Source organism: Rhinolophus ferrumequinum, chromosome 2, assembly GCF_004115265.2.
Source record: "Rhinolophus ferrumequinum isolate MPI-CBG mRhiFer1 chromosome 2, mRhiFer1_v1.p, whole genome shotgun sequence".
Taxonomy (NCBI): Eukaryota; Metazoa; Chordata; class Mammalia; order Chiroptera; family Rhinolophidae; genus Rhinolophus; species Rhinolophus ferrumequinum.
This window is the reverse complement of record NC_046285.1, coordinates 106,212,573-106,239,389: the sequence shown is the minus strand read 5'-3', so window position 1 is coordinate 106,239,389 and position 26,817 is coordinate 106,212,573. Positions and strand designations below refer to the sequence as shown.

The following is a 26,817-nucleotide window of genomic DNA, read 5'->3' as shown; positions in this document are numbered from 1 at the left end:
CAGCACAAAGGGACAGCCACTGTGACGGTTAAATGAGAGAATGAATCAAAGTGCGTGGCACATGTAAACATTTAATCGACGGCAGCTGTTAATGAGACAATTACTAGTGACACAGCTCCTGTAGACACATAACCACACAGGCCGGGCCTCTGGGAAAGAAGGAACGGGGCCCCTTTGGCACTTGTCAATAGGAAAACAAGGTCTCTGAAGGGGCAGCAAGGCGATAAAAGTGTTTGAAGCAGCCAGTCCCTCCCACAGCGGCCCGCGGATGCCTGCCCGGGCTGTAGCCTGGCCACCGAGGTATGAACAGCCCACTGTGCACTGAGCCCTCCCTGTCTGCTCCCGATTCTAGATCCAGTATTGACGCAGGGGTCCCAAGGTCAGCAGACTTCAGGGCAGGCTGTGGCGCCAGCTTCAGCTGCAGCGTTAAGGGTTCAGCCCAACGTCTTCTCGGTCTTCAGCCTCCCTGCCTCCAGGACAGCCTCACCTCCCAACAGTCCTGCCAGAATTCGCCTCGCCATCATCCTGGCCCCAGGTGGCCCCTGGACCTGTATGGGTGGACCCAGTCCAGCGGCTTCTCTGGGGAGATGAGGTCACCCAGAAGGAGAAAGAACTCACAAGAAAGAAAATTTCCATTTTGGCTCTTGAATTACTAAAGCATGGTCAGGACAAAATGTGGCTTTGGTGACAGGAAGAGCCAGGGACTGCTACTTCATGGGCCAGGAAGCAGTAGGTCAGCCGGCCTGGGTTTGAATCCCACTCAGCCTCTCCCTTGTTGATCCCAAAACCCCACCCCACTACCTCTTCTAGAATGCGGTGCCGTTGAAGGACACCAAGCCAGGAATAAGGTCAGTGAGGTCACCCAGCAAAGGCCATCAAGGTGGGGCAGGTAGAGAGGGCTCTTCCTGGCACAAGTCCTCTCCCATGCAGGTGGTTTATCTGCTGGCTTTCTCAGAATGATGACGCTGGCAAGGTCTTTTGGAACCACAGGCCAAAGTGACAGGATGAAGAGTCATGCTGGTCATTCCAGGACTGCTTTGGGGCCATCCCCAAACATGGCACATGTCCTTTGCCTGTCTGCCTCTTGTGGCCGAGCGTCCCCTCACCCTACCTGCCCTCAGCCGCCACAGACAGGATGCTGGAAGCAGACAGAGGCCAAAGGGCGGTGCCTTCCCTTTTCCTGCCCCGACTAGCTGGAGTGTTTTCTCCAGCATTCTCTCAAGAGTGACGCTCTGCAGGCTGGTTTTGTTTGAAAACTCGTCAGAGAGAACAATGTGTGGTCTGAAGATGTTGCTCCCAAGGAGGCCCCCTCCCTTGGGGTTCTCAGGGCAGAGGCCGCTTTTCTGGGAAACAAGGAAGGCCTGACAGGACATTCCTCTCCGGCCAGAATAGTCCATCCTATTGTGTTGCCACGCATGGAGTTGCAGGGAAATGAGTCAGGGCAAGCGATGGGCTGTCTTGCCCTTGAAACAATCACACAACCCTGCTGCTGGATTATTGGAGGAGGTGGAACCCTCACATGGCTGAGGAGCAGGAGGATGGGTGGGCCGGCCCAGGCTGGGAGCTTCCGGTGAGAGATGTGTGCAGGAACCAAGGACACCTGTCAGCCCTGCAGGGGTGGCTCACTGCCTTGTTCAATTTGGCAGTAGCTGGATCTGAAGAGAGGTTCAAGGCTCTCATTCCCTTGGATGATTCAGCCACATAGTCCGGGAAGATCCTGACCGAGTGGAGGTAAACCCAGCTGACAATAGCACGAGGCTCTCTTGTAGTCTGTGTCTTACAGGCCAGGTGTGTAGAGGATACGCCCTTGCAGGAGACACCTCCGTTCCCTACCAAGAAGGCCATCTCGCAGCTGTCGCTTCTGTTCAAGCAGGCAGGGTGGGTTCCGTGGCTCCCATCAAGACCCTACCCAACGGGATATCACCAAGCAGCTATCCCATTGGGGCCAGAAGCTGCCTCTGAAGATCATGGTGTGACAGACATGGTGCAGGAGGCAAAAGGGGGCTATGCTCCAGCTGAGAAGCGCTCACTTGTCCTCCCAGCCCTTCAGCAAAGTTACTTTCCCCAGGCCTCTCTTCCCACATGGAAAGGCTGGTCCGTGTGGGTCATGCTGCCGGGAAATCCCGAGCGGCCCACTTACTCATGGATCACGCCTGTTCTGTGCAGTTCAGAGAGAGTAAAGACAGCATCTCATTCGGTGTCATGCTGCTCTGAAGGCAGGTGGCGCCTGGCCTTCCGTCCCTGGTTACACACGGAGGAAGCCCAGAGCGCTGGAGGCAGTGGCCCGTGGTTATCCAGTGTGTCTTGGGAGGCCAGGGCTGAAGGGGGTCCCCTTGTGGGCTTGGTCCCCCTTCACGACAGGCCCTCTCCGTGTGAGCAAGCTCCTCTGACCTAGCTCATGTGCTCACCCCCACTCCTGCACTGTGTGGTTCCTGAATATAAACAGAAATGGGTCCGCCCTCTTCCTGCTCCCGCTTCCCTACAGTGAGCCTAAGGTGCCCGTTCTGAAATGAGTAGTGGTCCTACAGGACTCTCTGCTTTCAACCTATGACATAAAGTCACAGCCCAGCCCTCCACCTTCATAAAGGGATAGAAACATGTGTGCTTCCCACGTTTTCTACTTCTCTGCTTTCAGGCTCCATTTTATTCCTTTCAGTCTCAGGATAGAGGAGCTCCACGTGAACCGACAGCAACATGGTTCACTCGTCACAGAAATCGGGCGCTCCCGCCTACACGGTGTCGTTAACCCTCCCTTCCCCTGGTTCACGGGCTGAACCCTAAGACTTGTGGGGGGAGCGCTGGGGCAAGGAGAGGAGGACCCTGAAGATGCCAGCGTTTCGTTTCATACCCAGGTGGCTTACATTTACGTAACAGTAACTGACGTGGGACAGGAGAGGGGACAAGCGTAAGTCGGATTGCTATTCCTATTTCCTTAGCACGTTTAACTGTATCCTGTCAACCATTCCATTTTCAATCAATGCATGAAGGGCTGCATTGCCCCATTGGTGCTAACCCTGCAGACCCTGCCTTCCCGTGGCTGGACTGTGACTCTCCAACAGTCTTAGGAAACAAGATAGTATTATGTGAGTGGAACGTCACCAAATTCTGTGCTCACATGAACATCCCACGAGCACTCGTGGTGGAGAGCAGGGAAGCTGGGTTTCCATCAGACAGTGTGTAATAGGAGCCAGCCCTCCCCGCATGAGTGGGGTTTTCTGGTGCTCCCTGCTCCCTGGGATTTTAGGGAAACGAAGAAAGTCATGAAAAGGACTAGAAGGAGGTCTCAATCACCCTAGAAACATGTTTATTTTATCTTTTCAAAGGCTGGTGATAACACGTGAGAACCAAATTTCTCCTTGCAAGTGTGTGTGGGTGGAGGCTGCTTATTTTAAATGAATGACTAACCCTCTTCACTGTCAGAGTTTTATAGAAAACAATGGCGTGTGAAGCGTATTAAACACTACAAGGGCAGCACTGGGGCTGAACCGAAGCTTCCAGGCCGGTGACTGCAGCGTCCTTGCTATGCTGCTGTGGCAGCATCTGGACATGAGAGTCGGGCCCAGGCTCTTGCTGCAGAGTGGTCACTCCTGAGCTCTGGATGCCAGGCTGGAGTGCACACTGAGCTGTCACTGTCCCGCACACAGAAGGCTAAGGACAAACCAACAAACCCAGCGCCCAAAAGTCTGTCCCACATGTTTGCCTAATGGTTTAATGGACCTTCTGGACCCCTTGTGGCCTCAAAGCACACACTTACCATCTCTCTTCTGCCTTCGTCCTTCTCCTGGAGCTTCAGGTGTGCAGATACCTGCAGGGGACGAGGACAACAGTGTGCAGTCAGGACAGATGGCCATCAGCAGGGCAAACCTCACATGCCGTATGGTCAGCCAGGAGCCCCAGTGGCTGGGGCAACTCCCTTGGAAGTCTTGGCCTCCCACCTCCCTTGGCCCAATGAAGGTGGGGTCTAGGGGCACAGTGTGGGTCTGGGACACTTCCTATTCTCTCAGTCGAATTTGCTGCTGTGCCATGAGAGCAGTAAGATGTGGGCAACTGAGAGAGAAGGAAACCCAGGCACCAGGGGCTTGAAGACCAGCGGTGTGTATTCAGGAACTTCACAAACCACCTGTTTAACCGGTGCTGGCTTAAAACTACCCATTACTCAGCGCGGCGTGTTTGAATATTTACACCACAGGAATTGGCAGGTGCTGCCTGGCAGGACTCTGGTTCTGTTGGAGATCCTGTTTGCCAGCACACCCTCGGGCCCCTGATCCTGTGTGGTAAAACACTGAGTGGCCATCATCACGCCCAGGGTCTGCCTTGGTTCTGTCCTGCCGACTTCTGTGGCTTTGGGAGACAAGGAGTCTCAGTTTCCTTATGGGCACAATGGTGAGGTTAGAACCTCCCACCAGGGAGCTGGTGAAGTTGCCGTAAGAATCAATGAGCGACTGAGACGAACGGGAGAGTGGGGAAGAGGCCACGGTCCAGGCAGGGGTTGGCTTAGGTCAGGCCAGCTGCTTGCCCTGTGACACCAAGTGTCACTTCTTGGTTGGCCTGCTGGTTGTAAGGGTCAGCGTGGCAGGGGTTGGCTTAGGTCAGGCTAGCTGCTTGCCCTGTGACACCAAGTGTCACTTCTCGGTTGGCCTGCTGGTTGTAAGGGTCAGAAGCAGCCGGTGAAAATGCACAGCCTGCAGCTGGTAGCCTATATCAACACTACGTGTGTGACAAGACCTCGAAGGGTGAAAGGTCTCACAGCCTCAATGTCAAAGGATTCTTCAAAGGCATTGTGAAATTCTTAAAATCAAAGTCTCATTTAATATACTCTGAAAACACACGGATTTCACAGCAGAGCCTAGTGACAGGTTGGGGGAGGAGGCAGGTGACAACAGAAGTCACCAATATTGTGTGCAAAAGAAAGCAGAGATTGAGTCGGAAATCAAAGGGACTTTTCTGAGACAAGTAACCAAGTGCTTAATTTAGTAACTCACGGAGGAGCTAAGCTCTGCTCACCCTAGATGAGATGAACTAGCATCCAAGGAGTCTGCAAGGGTGTTTACTAAACTGACTGTTCTGTTTGTGAGATCTTCCGAAGTCCCCTGTGCCCCCAACAGAAGACGTGTTTAGAGGCTGTGAAAACAATCAGGCCACCAGTGCACGTGCCTTCTCGGGAGGCCAGCGTGGGGGAGAGGTCTCCCCTTACTTACGGGACACTCAGTACCAGGGACGGCGACAGAAACAGCTCCACAGGAGCCTCTTTCTGCTTCGCCACAAAGCAGGTTAGGGAGCAGATCACTTATCTGACACCTTACCCCACTTCCCTTTGCTCCGATTCCCTGGGAATTGCCCTTGGGACAAAAAGCTGGCCAGTTGCCACTCTCGGACACCACAGGGAGGAAGCTTTGCCCAGTCCCAGGCAGAAGCACCAGGCAAGACCTCTCCAGGCTGCAAAACCAGGGCGAACACCCGCCCACTGACCAGCGCGCAAGGCAGACAGGCTGAGAAGTCCCGTAATGTGCCAGGAGCGTCCCAGAGGCCCTGTGTTTGGCAGTGGATGAGGAGAAAGCACCAAGCAGCCCCACCACAAAGCACACTGCTGAGCAAAAGGGCCTGGAGGGGCCCTCCCTCCTCCTCTCAGTAGGAGGCATTCTAGCAGCCCACTGCCAGGACTGGTGGGGGTGGTCCCTGTCAGTGGGCTGGGCCTTTTCAGACACTGGCCCTGGAAGCCCAGGTCACAGCACTTGGCTGGGTCGCAGTCTGTTCAAAGAGCAGCGTGGCCAGGCCACTCCGTTCCCAACTGTACAGGACGCCCTGGGCTCGGCGCTTGACTCTGGAGGCTGCCTTTCTCATGTGCTTTCAAGGGTTACATGCTTGATGCCTGTGTTGGCCTATGTGCGTGCAGGGCCTGGGACCCAGTAGGTGGGCAGCAAACGCTGCTTTCACTCCCCCGCCCGGCAGGCAGGCCAGTCAGAGGGGCCGTAACCGTGTCACCAGGTTGACTGGAACTTGGGCCCAAACAACGGGAGGACGGCTGGTGGGAAGGACAGATCCTGGGTTGGTGGCACGAGGATTGTGGTCACCCGGGGAATGGTCACCGATATCAGTCGGGTCAGTAACCTTCTCGGACACTTGACCTTGACTTTGCCATCCCAGGTCGGTGAGAACCCAGGGTCTTGGGGTTTGTTTTCCATGAAGTTGTCCAAACGGCATGACTGGTGTCAGAACTCCCCTGGAATAGGGGTGCTGAGTACTGCAGGCAGCTGGGCAGAGCCCCCCACCCCACGCTGTTGAAGGAGGGGCTGCTCACCATCATCGCTTCCTGCACGGTGAGGTGGGGCAGCAGCATGTCATCCTGCATGATGTAACAGGACACCTTCCGGAAGCAGCGCAGGTCGCGGGGCATGCCGTTGATGAGGACAGAGCCCTTCATGCCGGTCTCCCTGCAAGGCCAGGAGAGGACACGTCAGCCCGGCCCCCGCTCTCCTCCTCCGGGGCCTGGGGAGGGGTGAGAGAGAGGCAGCCCCTCCCCGCATCCTCCCTGCAGCACCGTTTGCCTAGAGACAGCGAGGGGCAGGAAAAGGGGCCCAGGGGCAGCCCCAGCCCTCGCAGGAAGGAAGTGTGCAGAGAAAATGCCCAGTGTGGACGGAGAGGGGAAGCTGAGTGGGGGCCTCTCTGGGACGGCACGTCTGTAACAAGAGCCCACTAAACACACCAACAAAGACACACGTGGATGGTCCTCCTCGCAGCCAGGATGTCGGACGTACCCCTGGCTTTTGGGGGATTCTAAGATTGGCTTCTGAAGGATCCTGTGTGTAACCGAGGCTACACCGACTGCCCTAAAGGCCAAGATTCTGCAGTCCGGAGTGTGGCCGCTTCATCAGAACCAGTTCCCAAGCGCCTGGCTCGGAGGCTGACGGGGAGGGAGCACAGCAAGGGCCCTGGGCTCACGTGGCTCAGAGAGGGCGGCCTGGGCCTTGCATCCATTTGGCCAAGCACATGGTCCTTCTCTGTGACCACAGGGAACAGGTGGGGGATGCCGTGCGCACTGTGGAAACGGAAGGGGCACAGCCCCGCCCGCCACACTCACTCACTGCCTCAGCCCCAGACCCACGAGCCTCCCTACTGCCCTCTGCTCTTCTGGGGGCCTCAGCTCAGCCCCAGGAGGTGGTGGGAGCCATCGCCATTCCACCCCAAGACCTCCCTCCCCTGAGCAGGAGCGACGTTTCCAGTCATGTGGCAGCGAGCAGGTGCTGCCTTTTGACCTTCCAATGTCATTCTTGTCAGATGCCAGGGCCTCTTAGTCCTGCACAAGCCTCCACTTACGAAGTGATGGGACAGACGGAAGTGGCTACGCTGTTGGTATTGTGGTATTGTGGCCACACGCTACCTACGGCTGACGGCAGGTGAGGACCTCACTCCTCGGCTGGGCGTGCTCACCTGTATCCAGCCAGAATGTTCATGAACGTGGACTTCCCGGCCCCGGAGGGACCCATGATGGCCACCAGCTCCCCGCTGTTGAATTTTCCAGAAATCCCTTTCAGAAGGGTCTTGTACCCTGCAAGAAGAAGATCACATTCACTCTCCAACCATCACAGGACTCACTGGTTTTATCCCGGTGCTGCCCAGGCACACAGTACATTTGCCCATGGAGCCCCAGGCAAGATTTTTCACACCCTATACAATGCTGATTTCTGGGCAAGAAAACGGACCTCGTATCTTTTTTACACCTCTGTGAACATCTTTAGTTGCATGTCATGGGTTATGTTTATGACATTTACCAGTTGGTGTATGATGCTTTATTTAGAGTGTACACAGCACTTTCATATGCACATCAAGGGAAGCAGGATCCACCATTCTCCTTTCGGAATGAGCAGGCTGGTGTCCAGTGTGCCCACATGACTTGTTAACGCCCCCACAACTGGTGGGAACAGAACCTAACCTAACCCTGGGCCACACCGCTGGCCACACTGCTTCTGTCCCCACAATGGTGAGCCCATACCTTGTTAATTAAATGATTAACTTAATATTGCATCTATGAATTTATATTTATAATTTATAAGAATATAAATTATTCATATAGAATTTATTCATAAATCATTCCTCTATAATCAGCGAGTTGATATACTAACTAATTAATAATTAAACTTTATCACTTTGCAGCCACATCAAATGGCTTTGGAATTTCTGCCAAGTCTCCATCTGAGAGCTTTGTAAAAGGACAAAAAAACTACACATCCCAAACACAGCCATATTAATTTTTTTCAAGTAGACTGTTCAAATGTGCTATAAAGAATAAAATAGAAGCAGCTGGGTTCGTGGATAAAGACTGCTGATTCAGAAACATTTCTCGGGTCCTGAGAAACACTCCCAGACGTACCCATGAGTGATCAGAGACATGCAAATGCAACCTTCGAGCTCCCTCAAGATGTTTAGGGGCCTGATGAGAAAGGGGCGCGTGTGCACCGACCAGATCCAGCTCTCTTCCCAGTCCCTGGCTGCATGCTCCCTGCACCCCCAAACTCCTGTTTGTTCGAGCCCTGGCCAAGGTCCGGGGAGTTCCCATCTCACAAATGAGACACCTGAACACCCAACCTGTCACCAGTGCCACCTTGATTTAGATGGAGAATCCCTAAGGCCTTGTTTAATCAGGCACAGAAGAGCGGAAGCAAAGGCAGGAAACTTGTGTTCTGGCTCATTACAGAGAGAGAGAGAGATAGTCGTCTGGGGAGGACTGACATAGTCTTCCTGGTGGGACAGGGACAGAGGGACAAAGGAAGTGCAGGGAGACAAAAGGAGGGTGTCTAGAAGAACAGCTCAGAACTGCAAATGAGCCAGATTCCTACCACTTGGTGATAGGTCAGCAAACACGGCCCATGAGAGTTAAACCCGTGTGGGGGAGGGGACCCCAAAGGACTGCATCTGCCCCTGGGTGGACAGACAGATGGAATAGCTGGGGCACAGCAGAGCTCCCTCCTCTAATGAGTCAAGCTCTCAGCACAGCAGGCTCTGAATCAGGATGGCACTTTGGGACCTGGGCCACAGGGAACCTGTGTGACATCACTGAGGGAGCTCTAAATGCCAGACGTCTGCTAATTACCGGCCTCTTGTGGGTTCAGGTCCAGAGCAGGGTTATTCCTGAGCAAACCCTCCTTCTCAAAGTTCGGGCTGATCCCCAGCTGGCCCCCCGTAAACCAGGAGCTGCCTGAGGGTGCAAACACATTGCTGAGATGACCACTGGCCATTTGGAGGCCAAGTGCAGTCTGCACAGGGGTCACGACAACCTGAGGGCAGCCTTGCTCCTGGGGTTGTGAGAGGTCCTTCCCTCCACGCAGGCCCCATGGGCACTGCTCTCACTCTGATGTCACTAAGGCTGGCCCCGGGAGTGGGGGTCCACACACAGGGGTGCAGATAACAATACTGGCTGCAGTGAAGCCCTTGACCAGGACGCCAGGAACAGGCACAAGTGTGGGAGCTACGAGAGCATCCAGCCCTTTCCTGGGAAAACGTGGATGGGGGTGGCTGGGGGTACACACGACGGTCTCCTCCTTTACAGCCACCAGACTGTCCCTGTGGGTCTGACCGTGAGCCCCGCTGCTAAAACCACACACCACAGGGTTGAGTGAGCTATGCTGCCTCACAAGGCTGACAGCTCACGCCTCGGAGAGGGGCGCTGGCTCCCAGGGTAACGTGTTAGGACAGGGAGTGCGTGTGACATGCTGCAGGGCCGGTTGGGAAGGGTCCTCCCATGTGGGACCCACGTGGGGTTCGGCAGCAGAGATGGTACAAGATCCAACTTGGGGCTCCTCTAACATTAGAAACCTGTTTTTCTTTAAAAATGACAAACATGCATTTGGGATTGAAAACTCTTAAAAGTGACACTGGCAACAGAAGTCAAGGAGGCACTGATCTTTCCTCTTGTGGGCCCAGAGGCTGGGATGGGGGAGACATAGCAGCAGGCTAAGGGACTGCCAGCAGCAGGCTAAGGGACTGCTGTCCAACACGTGCACGTACCTATAGTCATGTAACGAAACCGCCCTTTGCTGCACAGCCTGTGTTTGTCCCCTTACAGAAATGTGAAATGCGGATGGGCCCCTCCCACACCAACCCCACCCTTCCCTGCCCTACTTTCCGGCCTATGAGCCCCACTCAGCCCTGTTCTTGGCATAATGGGAAAACTACCCAACAGGCAGGGCCACGGGTGCCCATCAGCCCCCACAGGGTGCAGGAGTTCCATCCTTAAAACAGCCAGACCAGAAGCCATAGCAGGGCCCAGACCAAAACCAGAGAGGAGAGATGGAGAGACAGAGACAAATGGAGACGGAGAGACAGAGAGATGAAGTGCCCCGGGCCCCTCCATCACAGTGAAGGGAGGTCTGCTCAGACACTGGGTCCCCGTGGAGGGCTCGGCCAGCATCTTCTGACACGGGACGGGCACGTCCTGCAGTGAGAAGACAGGGGCCAGAGGCAGCAGGACCACTGAGGCAAAGGGGCTGATGGGCGGGCAGGAGAAGGGCCCCGTGGGCGGAGCAGGTGGAGACGCAGGTTCTCAGCCACGGAACCAGCGCCAGCCCGTGGTCCGTTTGTCTCCCAGACCCTGATGCTTCACACTTTGGGACTCGGAGCGAGGGGGTCTTCATGGGAAAGAGGACAATTGTGAAACAAATGTGATGCGTAGCTCTGGCTGAAAGACTATTCAAGGCAGGGCAGCTGAAGAAGGGATGCTGTCACCGCAGGACCCTCGCCTTCCGTCTCAGAACCTGCGGCCATGACTGCTGCCCGGCCCAGCGTCCACTCAGGAAAGGTTGGTGAACACAGACATACATGAATGGACGTTTACAAACCCCGCGGACAAAGGTTTTCATGAGCACTTAGCGTTAAGTGTAGGCTGCTGCTTGGCATGTAGCGGTCACCGACAAAACTGTTTGTGGATTTAGTGAGCAGAAGGTGAGCTCTTTGCACAAGTGAATTCAGAGTGACAGCCACCATTTGGCTTGTGCCTCTTTTCAAGCCACTGCCCCAATAGGACCCGTCTGGGTCAGAGGAAATTCCCAGAAGCCCCTGGAGGTCCAGCTGCCCAGACAGTCCCCGAGGTCAACCCACAGAGTCCAGTATTGGTGTGCGATGTGTTTTAGACGGGCCGCTGATGTCCCTCTGTGGGTGGCACAAAGCTCACCTATAAACCTTTACGTAGTCACAATCAAAATGTGAGATTATATTTATTTCAGAGTAATGACTTTTTGATGCAAGTTTCACTGAAGTTTAGCAAACACAGAGGAAGTGCACAAATCATAAGTGTGTGCACGGCTTGACCCGCCCCACACTGGACCGCGGGGGAACCAGCCCCCAGGTCAGACAGAGACGGGATGTAATGAGCCCTGGGAGGCCCCTGTCATCACTTCAGTGGGTAATTGCTTTTGAAGCTTAAGTAGATCCCCAGGGGTGTGGATTTTTTGACAGAGGAATACATTTTTCTCCGAAAGGGAAAATATTTTCCTCCCTTGGAAATGAAGCCAATACCCCTTTATGCGCAGGACGCTCCGTCGACGGGAAATTATGCCTCAATAATCTCGTGAGCGCCTGCTGCCACCCTGTGACCCCTGCCCTGGGATGAGCTGATTTGGGCCCAGAATGGATATCAGGAAACTATGGAGAAATGGAATGACCTACTGTTTACACGTCCTATATAAGTTAGCAAACCTTTAAAGAGAAACGGTGTCTGTCAGCACCTTTAATGTTCTGGGGACACACAGAACGTAGGTTCAGTTGGGTAGGGGCACAGATTTTCTCATTTATAGAAATGTGCCCATGAAGGACAGCCCTCCAGCAAGCACCAGGTCTGGGGGTACTCACTCGCGACAGGCAAGCAGGGCGCCAGCTTCACTCACATCTGTGCCTTTATGCCTCACAGCAAGCTGAGTACCGGGTTCTTCTCCGTATTTTGCAGACGACAAACAAGAGCTCAGAGAGGGTGAACGACCTGCCCAAGGCCACACAGCAGCTCAGCAGAGGAGCCAACATGCCAACGACTTCTGCCCAACTTCAGAAGTGGCCCTTACACACGGCCAGAGCCTCTGCCAGTCCCGGCAGCACAGTTCAGGGATCCAGGCAATGGCTCCCCTCACCTCTGTCCTCTCACTGAATTGAGCGTGCATTTAGTCTGCAGCGGCGTGACATAGTTAACAGAAGATGGAAAGAAATGACATGCCTTTCCTTCCCCCCATATGAAATCCCCTCAGTCTCCGAAGGCCAAGGCCACCACCAGGGTGCAGGTGGAGCAGCTCCCAGCGTGGGTGTGGCCAGGTGTTCTGAAAGCTGAGGCTCACATGCCCTGGTGCAGCCAAAGAACTCTTAATTCACACGATGGTCCCTCATCTTTCAGTTTCCTTTTCTTCCCATGAAAAGGCCTCAAGTCAAAAAAAAAAAAAATCTCTTGCCAGGGTGTGGCCAGGTCCTCTGTCACTTAAGGAGAGCTGAAGCCCCAGGCCCCTGTGAAGGACCCCTCGGTGCACGTACAAGGAAATGTATGTCCTCCGACCTGCCCTGCGTGGCCGCTCTCCACAGCTCCTTGTTATAAAACACCCTGGCCCCTGCCGTGGGCGACCCAACCACAGGGGTTGGAGCAGACGTGTTTCAGAGCAGCTTGCTGACACACCGGGGCCTTTGGGGACCATTAGGCCCGACTCTGGTGACCTGCACAAAATAAGAAGCAGCTTGTCTCTCAAACTCCAGTGAGTCTCATCTAAGGAGCTTCTGTTTGGAAGGGACAGCGGGTTCTAGAGGGACCCCAGGGTCAGTCAGTTGCTGGGTTTGTTTCTGAGGGGCCCCCAACAGTAGGCTGTGGTCTCACTGTGCAGAGCGGGCCGGGGCAGGTGGAATGGGTGCCCATCGAGAAGCAGGCTCATTCCGTGCTTGTCCAAATGTCAAATGCAGGCTGATAGCTCAGCGTTCGGACCCTTCCTGGGGGAGGTATGCTGTAAAAACCGTCACCGGTAAATAAATCACCGTGTGGAGCTCTGCAGGCAGAAGCCACAGAGGGGTCACGATCCCGGCTTGTTTTCACCTGACAGCTCGCCTAGCTGGCTGGGGCACACCCAATACCTCTAGGCCTCCTGGCAAAGAAGTGAGTCTCGTCACAAATGACGCACCCCCATTGCGCAGAGGAAGGCCATTTCTTCAATAGGGAGATGGTCAGGGAGCTGCCCAGATTCCCTGCCCCCCGCCACGTTACCCTCTCATCCCCCCTGAGGGTCCTGCATCCGTCAGCCAGGGGGCTGGAGACAGGGTGTCCTCATAGGACGCCTCCTCTCACACAGGGACACCAAAGCGATGATCACTTGACCCCCACCAGCCCACTCCCATCAATCTGCATCCAGGACATCAGTTTTCCAGCTACTGAGCACATCACTGCCATCACGCCTACCCACCAGGGACATCCAGAACTCCCCTACAAACGGTGACGCTGAGTCAGCTGCAGCGACTAGAGGCCCATACGCCACTGTGTGGGGCGTCGGTGCCCTACTCCCGCTGAAGGCAGCAGTCAGGGATTTGGTGCTGGAAGGAGGGGGCAAGAGGACACAGAGTGGCCAGGAGCTGGCAGCCCACAGACAACAGGACAGGGCGACTTTCTGGGCGTTTTTCCTGTTTCTGGAAGTCTGTTTAATTTTGTTTCTGTTGATGGATATTTTCCTTCATCAGCACCTTGGCTGCCCGGCAGAAGCTGGGGTGGGGGAGAGCACAGGAACAAGGAAAGCCACCCTGCTTCCTGCAGCCACTTCTAATGTCACCAGTTGGGGTGGGGTGCTGGTGAGCTCAACCTCTCTAGCCACCCTCGGTGTTCAGTTGCCCCAGAGTGCCACTCATCCATATCCACGCTCTCCAGTCCTCCTAGCAAATAGCGTGGTTTTAGATCATTGGTGAGCTCTTTTTCAGTCCTTTCAACTGCAAAAGAACCAAAACGAAATCATTCGGAGGGAACAGTGGGAAGGAAGCATACGCGGGTCTCAGCCACCTCCTGGCTTGGCACAGCTTGTGGTTCACAGTGTACAGCTCAGCCACCATCGAGTGGCGGGACTCGGGCCAGAAGTGCTCGGTGCCCAGTCTCCCGATCCCACCTGCAGGTGGGGTAAACATCTAAACATGTATGGCCTGTGTCGCTGGTTTACCTGCGAGGTGACATAGATTCTCCCGCCTTCCTCAGGACTTGTCGGGGAAAACCCCAGCCCTTTGTCCCTCCCGCCCTGTGAGCCAGTGATATGACTGCTGTTGACAGAACAACATGTCCACGAGATGATCAACCACGTGGGATCAACCACGGGTGGCAGGCAGCACCTGGAGGAGCCGACAGACACTCAGGTGTGACCTGCAGCAGCCTAGCTTCCAGCAGCCTCTGTCTCCCGCTCTGCGTCCTTCCCTTTGGACCGCCCTCCTGCCCTCCTGCAGTCCTCCCCACAAAGGGAGGAGGCACAGGTGTAATGAGAAAACACCCCAGCTCCGCTTCTTCTCAAGTCTGTGACCTGTGGAAAGTGACAAATCTGTGCGTCACCTGCTCTCTGTAAACACCCCTCACTGCACCACTGTGAGCATTAAATTCACGTGCAGGCGCCTGATGGTTTGCAAATACGTGGTTCTAGCAATCCTGCCAGTTTCATAAAATGAGTGACAGCTAGGAAAGCAAGACAATGGCTAGCCCTCAAGAGCCACACCGCTAGGTTCACCTGATAGCCCCAGGGCCAGACGGTGTCCCCAACCAGGGGAGACCCCAGGAAGTGCCCTTTGAACAGACAGCTCGAGACAAGGCTCAAATCCTTTTCACTAACGTTTCAGGCTTTGTGGGGCATACAGTCTAGTGCTCAACCCTGCTATTTTGCTGCAAAAGCAGCCGTACAGAAGTAACAAGTGGGCAATATGCTAATACAACTTTATTTACAAAACAGGAAGCAGAGTTTAGCCCAGGGCCAGTGACACCTGGACGCCCAGCAATCCCAGGTACATTTGCAAGGTTGAAAGGACAGGTAAGGCTGAGGTGCATCTGTTCTTGGGGGGGACAGGGGAACTGAGGCAGGTCTGACAGGAAGACACCCATGAATAAGGAGCTCTGACTGGATGGTTCTCCAGTTCCCGGAATTAACGACTCCAATTTACCCAGCACGAGGAATGACAGGCTGGCTTTCAGGCTGTGCTGGGGACTCAGGGTGAGGAGGACTGTGGATGGAGGGTGGTATGGAGAAAAGCAGGGATGGGGGGTATGGAGGGGTGGATGGAGGGGTGGATGGACGAGGGGAGTGGGGAGGGAGGGAGGATTTATGGTCTACCTCATGGTGTTGAGCGGAATCATAGCCCCCAAAGACATGCACACCCGAATCCTTGGACCCTGTGAACACGTTAGCTTATATGGCAAAAGGGATTTGCAGATGGGATTAAATTAAAAACCTTGTGGTGGGAGATTAGCTGGGGTGATTCAGGTGGGCCCCTCAAAAGTGCACGGGTCTCTAAGGGGAAGAAGAAGGCATGAGGGTCAGAGGTCAGAGAAGGGGGGCGGTGGGTAGAGACAGATCCAAAGACGCTGAGCTGCTGGCTTTGACGGTGGAGGAAGGGGCCCCCGGCACAAGGAACGTGGCAGCTTCTAGAAGCTGGAAAAGGCAAGGCCAGGATTCTTCCCCAAAGCCTCCAGAAGGAATCCTTTGATTTTTGACTTCTGCCCTCCAGAACTGCGAGATGGTAAATCTGTGCCTTGTTAAGCCACCAAGTTTGTGCTTTGTTACAGCAGCCCCTGGACAAGAACACTGTCACCTGCAGCCGGCACACAGCTGCTCAGCCCTGCCAGGTCCTCCTCGGGGGGCCCACTTCCCTCTGAAGGCGACTCCCTTCCTCCTGTATGAACATTATGCGGAAGTGAGATGCATTCGCCAGCAAACCCTCACAAGCGGCCGTCCGATGGGCGGTCCGTGTGCGGAGCAGGAAGCTCCACGCTGTTCCAGGAGAGGTGACAGCTACCTTTCAGTGGCTTCCTTGTGTGCTCCACATGGGCACAAAGCCTGGTTAGCACAAGTCCCCGCCCAGTGCAGAGCTTTCCCGAGGTTAAAGGAGCAGATCAAGATGTATGCGATTAAATGCAACAACAAAAATGATGGGCCTTGGAGTTCCCAGTGGGGACCTCTGGAGAGGGAAGAACGAGGCGGTAGAGGGCAGCTGGGCCTCAATCCAGGCATGCGCACGACTACCTACCTGTCCTGGCCTCAGTTTCCCCATGTTAAAAGAAGAGGTCTACTCCCGAAGCCCCTTCCAGCACTAGAATTCTGTAGTCGCATGTGGTTTTCTTTCCCTGGACCACCAAATGGTAGCTGAGGTTCGAGGGCAGGTTCCGATCTAAATGGCCAGGGGGCCCCAACATAAGGGCCACTGATAGATAACCCCAGAGCACGGCTAGCGTTGCTCCTGAGGCTGGAGCCACCTTTACCGTAGCACAGAGCCTGACCCAGAATTTTCCGTCCAATTACAGCCATCAAGTCTGTCTGATCCGGTTAACACGGAGACCGTCCCGATCACTGTCACCGTTCAGAGACCAGGAGGGCACGTCAGGTGCATGATGGGAGAGGGGCGGGGGCACAGAGAAGGTGTCGGCGTCCTGGAGGGGCTGCTCCTGTGGTTCAAGGGGGGGCACACCCTGCTCTGATTGTTCACGTCTCCCCTGAAGTGCCCCGGTGCTGGGCATGCCGGTAGTGCCCGTGTTTACTCGCTGGCCTGGGGCCTGGCTGAGGCCTGGCCACACACATGTCCCACCATCACGGAGTGTCGTTCTCAAGAACAGCTTTGCTGGAGTGGGGCTGGGGCCTCGCTCCCACCATGCAGGAGGGCGTCTCTGGACTGCAAACATCTCAGTGGCCAGGTTAGTCACACCCTAAAGTAGGTGAGATTCGTCTTTGCCACTAACTGAAACACATTCCGATTTCTAGAGTGTTGCAGCCACTGTGGGAAGAGGTGAGCATAAAGGACATGTGGCCAGAGTGAGGGGCTTGTGCTTCCCACGGCCACCGGCCGTGCACACCGGCCCACCGACACGCTTGGGACAGGAGTGCTGTGGGGAGGCTGGGTGGTGGGTCCCAGCCCCAGTGCCTGCCACCAACAAACTCCAGCACGTCCTGCTAGCGCCGTATCTGTGCTCACGCGTCCGGGGCCTCCTTCACCATGACTCCTAAACAAGAAATAGCTCAAAGCAGCTCTGTATATGAAGGAGTGCTGTGTGGCCTCCACCCCGACGTTTCTCAGGGCTGCTTGCACCCTGCAATGTCCGGGAAGCTTTGAACAACACTTCTGATGGAAGCAGTCTGGGGCTTGGCCAGGTGAGTCTGAGGCCCCAAGGCTTGCAATCTGCTCTGATTGGCTGTGTGGCCTGGAGCAAGTTCCTTCAAAAACCCTCATTTTTTCTCACTTCATTTCCTCCTCTGCTAATGGGCGAGAAACGAGTTCTTACCCTTCCAGGTATTTGCAAAGCGGAAGGAAGGAGATTGTGTTGGAAGTGCTTCATCTGGGGCCCACGGGTCAGTGAGTGGTGGCTGCTGGGGCTGCAACTGAGAGAAACATTCCAACACATTGCACAGTGGGAAAGGCAAGCCACGTGACCACAAGGTGTCATCTCAGGGAGTGACAACTGCAAGGACATCCTCCTTCCCGTGGCTTGAGGACCCTGAGGGGTTCCTGGCGCATCGAGGGGCAGTGCTCCCACCACGGGGCCTGCTGAGGTTGAATATTCTGCATCTTAAGCTTGTCAGTGTTTTCCAAGAGCCAGAGCCTGTCCTGGAATGTTCCAGAACCCCTCCAGATGCTGCTGGTCAGCCTCTGTGAGGAGGGACAGTGTTGCCAGGTATGCCGCCTCCAGCATCTGGGGAGCGGACCTGCATCTGTCTTCCCCTGAGGGTCAGCAGCTCTGAGAACACCGATGGGATAACGCTGTGACATCATTTCCTGTCACCAGGTGATGCAGGTCACCTGGAGCCACAGTCACCTGGACTTAGCACTCCCAGGTCTGGCATTCCAAGCTGTCTGATGCTGACAACAAGACAAAAACCTGTTGTGTGCCCCCAAAACGTACCCTCACATGTCATGTGCACACACACACACACACACACACACACACCCCACAGCCAGGCAGTGGGGCCCCAGCACAGGCCCTAAAAAATACACAGAAGTCATTGACACCTGCCTGCCAGGCGTGACTGCCATCATTTTATACTTCTGAAAGCAGAACTGGTCTTCACAGGCTTCTAAACCTGGCTAGATCAATGAAGGGAAGAATTCCTTCTATTGAGATTATGGCCAGAGCACTGATACAGGTGCCGGTAATCACCCGGCATCACGTCAGCCTCCCTGTGAAAACAGCCCAGCGCCGCCCAGTGCCTGCGCCCAGCCGTGGTTTCTCTCCAGATGCCAGCACGCAAGAGCCCAGCAGAGTCCTGCCCGCCCCCTCTCCCCTCAGTCTCAGCCCCAAGGCTGCAAGGAGCTCTCGCTGAGAACAGACGAGGGCCCGCTGAGCTGTGCCTCAGTTTCCTCATTAAGGGGTGATGCTACAGCCACCGAACACATCTCTAACTTCTGAAATAGTCCGGGGGCTTTTGCGCCAACAACAATTAAAGGAAGCGGGTCTGGGAAGCTGGGCTTCACAACATCAAAATGACCTGAACGTGCTGCATGCAGGCTTCCAAGTCACACAGAGCAAGAACCACTTGTAAAACGAGGGTGTTACTGCCTGTCCCCAAACCATACAAATAGCACAGCACCCCTCCGTACCATCCCCCCAGGGGGTGTTGGGGCAGGAAGTGCCTTCTGGCTTCAGGAGAACAGCTAGCTAATTTGTCAGACGGTGACAATCCACTCCTGGACTTTTTAACAGGCGCTGCACTCGGGGAAACTCAATTGGGAAACTCAATTGGATAAATGGCCAAAGCAGCAAGCTTTCTAGGCGCTTCTTCCTCCAGGCACAACTTTAATGGTCTGCAAATGGTCACCTGGCCACCGCTCAAGGATGCTTTTTCATCCCTTTTCCCCTGGAGCCCCTCCCCACTTTGCCATCCAGCTCCAGTGGTCTCCCTCATGTTTGGTACTGCCTGTCTGTTCCGCAGTCCATCTGCCTCCCCCACCACCAAGCACCCCAGTGCCCACCTCAGTTCCAGCTCTGCCCCTCATCTAAGCAGAAGCAGCGTGTCACTCTGTATACCTGCTTGAATCGAAGTGTTTTGAGCAGTAATGGGGAATTACCTAGGCAATAAATACCATGCAAACTGACGCCATGTCCGCAAGTGTCCCAGCAGGTGCACACAACTTCCTCTTGCCTCTTATCCCAGTGATAACGGTTGGCAAATCCACCATCTGAAAATGTACCCCCAGAACACGGCGTTCCTCATCTCTCATTCAAAGGCCCAGGTACTCTGTAGACACTTGGACAGCGGCATGACAGAGGAGTCATTCGAATGTGATTTCCCTTTCACGTTCCCAGGAAACCAGTTGTAGCACCAACAGTGGCAGGCCTAGCAGCTCCTCTCTGTGCCAGCTCCTGGCTGGGGGACAGGCGGCCGTTGACTGCCTGGCGGAGCTGGTCCCATGGAGTCCTTCCTCCCCAACATGAGGGGAAGGGACCCTTTAACAGAGGGCTCTGGGTGAGAAAATGATGAAATGGGCATTATCCTGTGCCTTGCTGAACTGAGCCTGGCATGGTTCCGGCTTACTCCCCATCCGTGGTGGCAGGGGCGCTCGCTGTCATCCAAGCAGTTTTGACTGCCTAGTCATCCAAACACTTTTTCTGTGAATACAGGTTTATCTTGGGAGAAATTTCAACACTGAATGACATCGGAGCCACCTTCCATTAAAGAAAGATCACGGCCACAAACTCTCAAAAAAGGCATAGGTGAGACCCTCCGACATGGCAGCCTACAAGTTTACCCAGTGGCCGTATCGGCCAGGCTAGACCCACCAGATCCACCGGACAGTCCTCCAAGCTTTGTGCTTCTCTTGTGCTCTCAGGCTTCCCAGCCCTACTGGGTCGGTTTGTACTTAGTGGGGTCTACTTCATGAAAGCCATGATCACTGTTCTAATATATTATGGTATTCCTGATCCCAAATTCAAGCCCTGAAAGAGAGGCAAACACAGAGCCGCAGCCAGCACACACACAGATGTAGGTGCAGAGAGCTCTGGATGGCTTCCAGAAGCAGAACTGGGCCGATGACCACTGGGCTTTATCGCGCCTCTGAACGTTTACGTTAATGGCATTTCTCAAACAGAATGGCAGTCAACAGCTCATTCTCCTCCAAGTAGACACTCAGCTCAGCCACTTGCCACCATGTGTAGCCACACCCAAAGAGTGCTTGGGGGACAATGTCAGGAGAAGCAGCGAGAGCACTGCCATATTTCCACATTTGGGATTACCAAGAACACAGTGGTGCGGCGAAGGTGGCCGCCAGGCTGAAGGATGCTACTGACCCCCACCTGCTTCCTGAACATTCCCTGTTGTTCTAGGTTGGACGGCCACAAAGAGGAAAGGGTGACATAACTCCGTATATGGCTATGATCGGGCTAGGTAAGGCAGCGAGAGGAAGGCGGTGGTCAGCACTAGTTACTGTTATTGCTGTTGTCTTGCCACAGCTTCTGCTGTTGGCAGGAATGCTTCCCTCCGGGGGGTCTGGTGCGTGTACCCCTGGAGGCCTGATCCTCCTGGGTGCACGGGACGGGCCTTACACACACAGCTTGTGTCTCCCTTGTCTGGCACCCAACCGAGTCTCCAAGCCAGCAGTGAGGCACGAGAAGGAGAAACGTCACGATTGCAAGAGAAACAAAACAGCTTAAGTGCCATCTTCAATCTAGTGAACACGAGACCCAGAAGCCACACAGGACCCTAACGCAGACCAGCGTTCTGACCACGTGTGCTAACGCACATGTGACCCCAAAGACTCAACACAGAAGGACCAGGAACAGCCACAGGCAGAACTTGGGAGCTTGCCAGGGAGGAAGCACTGCTCCCAAACACCCTTCTCTGGACACCCAGGACTCGTCTTCAGGGCCATTTCCAAACACACATCACCATCTTGCTCAGAACAAAACAAACTTACGCATAAAAGACCCTAATTTAGATGGGGCAGCAATAGAATTTGATCTCAAAAGCTGGTTTACCTTAAACCAAAAGTCTCTCACCTGGCCTTGGCTTTCTAATCTGTAAAATAAGAAGAGTGGACTACATGCATCTTAAAGGTCTTTTCCTGGCTTGAAAAAAATACTCACACATAAATGTATGTGTTTAAATAGACAAGCACAAATAGACACATATGCCAGTGATTCCTGAAATGACATCTCTTACTTACTTTTTGCAAAGCAAAAGCCTGAAGAGAACTAAAAAGCTCTTGGGATTACATCTCACTCCTTTCTGTCAGGGCGGAAAAGCTGTGGCAGGCGGTCGTGTCCTTTTAGCCTAAGCAGCCCTGTTTATTCTTTTTGCACTGGACTGAGATTACTTTATGAACATATTCACTCACAGGAAAATTATTAGAACAGCTTTTTGTTTTGCCTGTATCTTAGGTGAAAACTGTCTCTATAGCTAGCGATCACACCTTTTCAAAGCGATTATATCCATCGATGATGTTTTCCCCCATAAGAAACTGCCTTATATATCCGGCCTCTGTAAACCACACCCCCCCCACACATACTTATTCCCTTGAAGTGCGTGGGTGGCACACTCAATGACTGCCATCTCACTAACCTAGGAGCCAACATCTGCAGCCCTGGTGTGGGAGCCAATCTGACCGCCACCCGCCTCACCATCAGCTCGCTGTCTCCAGCTGCCCTGACCTGCTGCTTCCTCCACTGGAAGGTGCTCCCCACCTGCCCTGGCCAATCTGGGATGTCCCGCCAAGGGCCACTGTTGCTGATTTAATTCCAGAACGTTCCGTGGGAGAAGAGACACAGGCAAGGCTGGCTGCTGTTTACACATCGGCACTTCTGACTTGCGCCCTGTCTGCTCCATCGTCAGAGCTCCAGTGAGATACTCAGATGTGCAGGTGCGTTCGAGAAAGGGTGGAGCTCAGGAACAGATGGGAAAATGCTTGACTTGCCTGGTTCTCCCCACAGGTTTGGGAGAACTTACCACTGTGATGAACTTATCACTCACCCCACTGGCCTGGGCCCGTCTCAGCCCTGAGCTGCTCTCTCTTCTCTGCCTGTAATGGGACTCCCGCCTGTGCATCCAGCCTCCTGGGCCTCTCCCTGCCCGCTTTACACAAGGGAACCTGGCTTCAGTCTGCGTGTCTGCTTTGCCATCTGCCCTGTCCTCTCGCTGGCCCCCAGGTTCACCCTCTCACTATGCCGACTGCAGGACCCGCAGTGAGTCCCACCTTGCAGATGAAAGGACCCCACTCTCCAGGACAGTGTTTCATTCAGGCGGTTTCGTGAAGCAAATTGGAGTTGACATATTCCGTTTCCCTCGTTTGGTAAAGCCTTTGTTTGGACTGGATGCCTGATGTCAACAGAGGAATGCGATATCCCAGTTCCTTTATCATTCTTATGACTACAAAACCCCCAGCCCAACAGCTTCCTTACAAGTCAGGCTTATTATACACAAGCCAACAGAAAGGTTCCCGTTTTTACACAATCCCCATTTTCTCTGATTCTTCCATCTGTGGACTTTCAAAAGTCCTCTGATCCAGAAGTCTGCTTCATCTTATATATGCTGGCACACAGCACGGGCGTCCAGAACTCACTGGAGAGAGGCCAGCGGCAGCCCAGGGACACAGGAGGGACCTGAATTGCAGGAAGCCTCTGGGGGGCAGGGCTGGGCCAAAGAAGGAGGATCTGGGACCCTGCCAATACAGGGTCTTCTTCACGGAGGCCACCCTCAGCAAGTGCGCTGGGAAATGGTGGTGTCCACACTTCTGGTTTCTGCCCACTTTCTCTGAACCCCAAGTTCCCCCAGCCTGCCTTTCTCAGCCCACGGTCATTCTGTGTGACAAAGTGCTTCCCCAGTGGGCAGAGTGGAAGGTCACTGTCAGCTCTCAGCGGGTGTTTTCCAAGCTTTTTGTCAAGTCAATTATTTTGTGGCAGGAAATCAGATGTCATGTAAACAACCCTGCCTGTCAGCTCAGAGACAAGAAGCTGTCGCATCACCAGCTATGTGATGTTTTTAAAATTCACGAATTATGATCCCTGAGATTCAGGATATGTCACCTGTGAGACGAGGAAGAGGCTCGTGTTCTTTCCCCAAAACAGAGTGGGGCTACGAAGTAAGACAATACCTTAGATTCTACGCGGGAAAGAGGGGCAGAGTAAGAGAACAAACCCTGGAGGTCTTTGGGACACACGGATTTCTTGGCAGAGCAATGACTGTGTCAGCTGCCCATGTTTCTGTCTGGTCGCTAGAGCTGGCGCTGAGAATACTGTGGCCATGGTGACCTTATTCTGTGAGTAGAGTTTAACAAATACCGAGCAAATGGCTCAGGTAGGCTCCTGCTGGAACCTGGCACCAGAGGGGACAGGAGAAGCTCAGGGTCCGGGGCTGCCCGTGCTGATCGCCCACAAGCCCCCGTGTTGGCTCCGGCCATGCTGTCCCCACCCCAGGCCAACCCCAGGCTCCAGCCTTTGCAAATGACCTTGCCACTTCCAGCGATGTTTTAGCCAGAAAAGAGCCATGTTTCTTTTAGTCAGAGATCAGGAGGGTTTTATAGACAAGAAACAAAAGGACTGAGTTAGATCTGTGTCCCTCTTGGCTCTCTCCCACCCCTTCTGTCTGGACAGAGCCTGGGATCTGATGACCCACACATGTCCCTTCACACTAGCCCTCTTTCCAGATTTCACAGAGGAACTGGCTAGTGGGCAAATTAGTGATAGAGATCAAAACAGATTTATTTGGGAGCTTGAATAGGTTTTACAGAAAAGCAAAGAGAAACATTATCTTCTTTAACCCCCACAGGTGACATGCTGAATCAGACCCTGGGTGGGCCCGGCTACCTGTGTTTCACAAGCCTTCCAGGCCAGTCTGGGGCGCACTCAGGTGTGGCACCATTGCCTCGTGTCACTTCAGCTTCTGGAGACACGAACAAACAGAACACCAACACACGGGCCACTGCCCCTCCATCAGCTCCAAGAGGACCCAGGGACATGGGCGTGTGAAATGATACAAGAGGTAGGGAAAGGCCAGGGAGCTCCCAGCGGCTGATTCGCCTCCTTTGCGCCTTAGCAGTTATCCCTCCTTACACTTACCATTTGGTTCCAGACATCAGACATCTATGCCCCTAACTGTTACAGCACCCTCCTCCCCTCTCATAGTACAGGTTTTTTTTAAAAGCCAATATTCCGTAATGGAAACTCAGAAAGTCAAAATATACCAGTAAGAACAGCACATGCTTTGATCATTTGGCTTAAAGTGCACCAGAGTCTACCTTAACACTGGCCCCACGTTTCTTAGAAACGTCCTACTAGCTCAATCTTCTGTACTTTCCATAACAGGCATGTTTGTAAAACAAGGAACCAAGCACCATGAGGCATTCTTAATACAATGGAACTTCTTAAGAAGTGCTACAAAATAAATTACTAACACTCTCTGGATTTTCAACCCCCCGCGCCCCCCCAGGTACACAGCCCTTTCAGTCAGTGCACGGCCCGCTCACTGACATCATGGTGAAGAAAGCATGTCCATGTCCACTTTGCACTGGTGGCCAGCCTGGGACTTCGCACACAGCGTGCTCGGAGGCAGTCACTTTTGAAGGTGGGCAATGCTCTCACAAGTCTGTGAACATCAGAAAGATAACACTCCCAGAGACCGACGTGCTCTTCCCTGGGCTCTTCCCTGCAGACGGCCAGAATGTCCATTCCGGGGCCATTGCAGACCTCCCGGGCCCCCGTTTTCCTCACCCACCCTGTGCTGACAATGGATAAAGCAGCCGAATTCACTTCTAACTGCCCACCTCTGCGCGAAGTCACTTGAGTGGCGCCAATGGGCACACCTGCTGCAAGTGAGCAAGTGCGGCGTCCACTTGTCACGGCTGCGTACTCTCCCGAAAGATGGGTTGTGGGGTCTACTCTGGGCCAGCTCATGAGACCTGGCTGCAGGCCTCCACCACTGCTCAGCCCCCAAGTTCACAAGACTTCTCTCCCATGACACTGCCTCCTTCTCACTGAAAGCAACACTGTCAGGCACAAGTAAATATTTTCATGTTTTGACGTCACTAAAAATGGCCGTGGACCTGGGTGGTCACTGGATCTGTTTCGCACACAGGACACAGGACAAAGAGGAGGGGTGTGAGGGGCAGTCAGGCTGGACTTGATCCCGGGGTCCTAGTGGCCCTCACGGGAACTCTGAGCTTGCTTACACTCCTCCAGCCACACTTTTCTTGTTGATGACATGGAAACGATGCCCCACATGGTCACTGGGGACTTGGCGAGGCAGGTCCACACTGGGGTACCTTGTCACCCAAGATGAACACACAGGGCTGGACCCTCCCTCTAAGACAAGCCCTGAGACCTTGGGCAAGCCCATCCATCTCTCCTCTCTCCTCTCACGGCCACGTAGGGACGAGGCATTTAGAACGATGCCCAGCATCTAAGAGACGCTCAGCTAAGTTGACATTTACCATAATCGCATATTAGTTCTCCACTTCTATTTGACAAGCCCAAGATTTTACCCCCAACTTACTTGTAGAATGATAATGAAAAAGCTTTGATCCATCCTGTCGCCTCTAGGCAATTATTATTTTATTAGATCACATATAACACGATTCTTAAGGATTGTAACTCCTGTTTATTACACAGCACAAGTCAGGTGCGATCCTTCATATGTATCAAGACATCTCATCCAATATGATGGGTAGTATCATTATTAATATGCCCTTTTTACAGGAAGGGTAAGTAACCCAGCTACTAAGTGGAAGAGCTGGGTTTTGAACCCAGGCTCTTATTCTGGAGCCCGCCTTCCCCACCACAACCACAACGCCTCCTCCACCGAGCCCGCCCTGCTATGAGGTGCTAGACCTGGAATCGTTTTATTAAAAGAAAGAGAGAAAGAAAATTTTAACTAAGCCCCACATATAGTTCGACTCGTGTTAACCTCCTCCTTGGTACAGATTAACTTAGAATCACTGCAAAGAAAGGAAAGCACATTTTCTACAGAACCACAACCTGATGGGATTTTACATCAAACAGCTGCAAATCCAAGAACAGCAGTCACGCACTGGAGATGCTTCTGCCACGTTGAGACCACAGCCCCCACCAGTGCTGGCGAGGCCACCGGGCCCACCATGGCCGCCGGCGGGAGCGGCGCACACGACACCCATAACTTTCAGTCACGAATCCAGCCACAAGACTAACATGCACAGCACCTGATAGAACCTCACATCCTCGTAAGATAACCTCCTGAACCTTGCTCCAGAGCCAAATTCTGAAGTGCAGTGCTGCTCGGAGCTTTGTTCCAACTGGTGGAAATTTCCATCCAGTAACGACAAACATAGATGCTTCAATGTGAATAGTCTCCACCGTGCAGCTCTCATCAGCCAGCGATCTGCACTTCTTGAAAGACCTCCCAGAAGTAATAAAGCCTCTACCTGTCTGGTGCATGGACACCACAGCCGTAAGGAAGCGGTATTTATTCCCAGCTCTGAAATGTCGGGGTTAAGCCATGAGCAGGAAGCCTGGGGAGCCTTGGACAAGGACCTGTGTGGATATTCTCACAGAGAACAACTCACCACGCTGATATTATTATTATTATTATTATTATTATTATTATTATTATTATTCATAAGTAAAATCCTTAATGAAGCCAAAAACCAACCCTTCAGTAAACTTTGACCCACACACTAGAA

The 26,817-nt window shown here is 53.7% G+C and overlaps 1 protein-coding gene across 4 annotated transcripts in view; it reads right to left on the bottom strand.

Moving 5' to 3' along the window:
* The window catches only part of ABCG1 (ATP binding cassette subfamily G member 1), a 60,576-nt gene that overhangs the window by 10,154 nt on the left and 23,605 nt on the right, over positions 1-26,817 (bottom strand). For all 4 annotated transcript variants that reach the window (XM_033126595.1, XM_033126587.1, XM_033126576.1 and 1 more), the window contains exons 3-5: positions 7,429-7,546; positions 6,299-6,431; positions 3,755-3,805 (exon numbers count right to left, since the gene is read on the bottom strand). In XM_033126595.1, the coding sequence (XP_032982486.1) occupies positions 3,755-3,805; positions 6,299-6,431; positions 7,429-7,546 (302 nt within the window). The remainder of the gene's footprint in view (positions 1-3,754; positions 3,806-6,298; positions 6,432-7,428; positions 7,547-26,817) is intronic.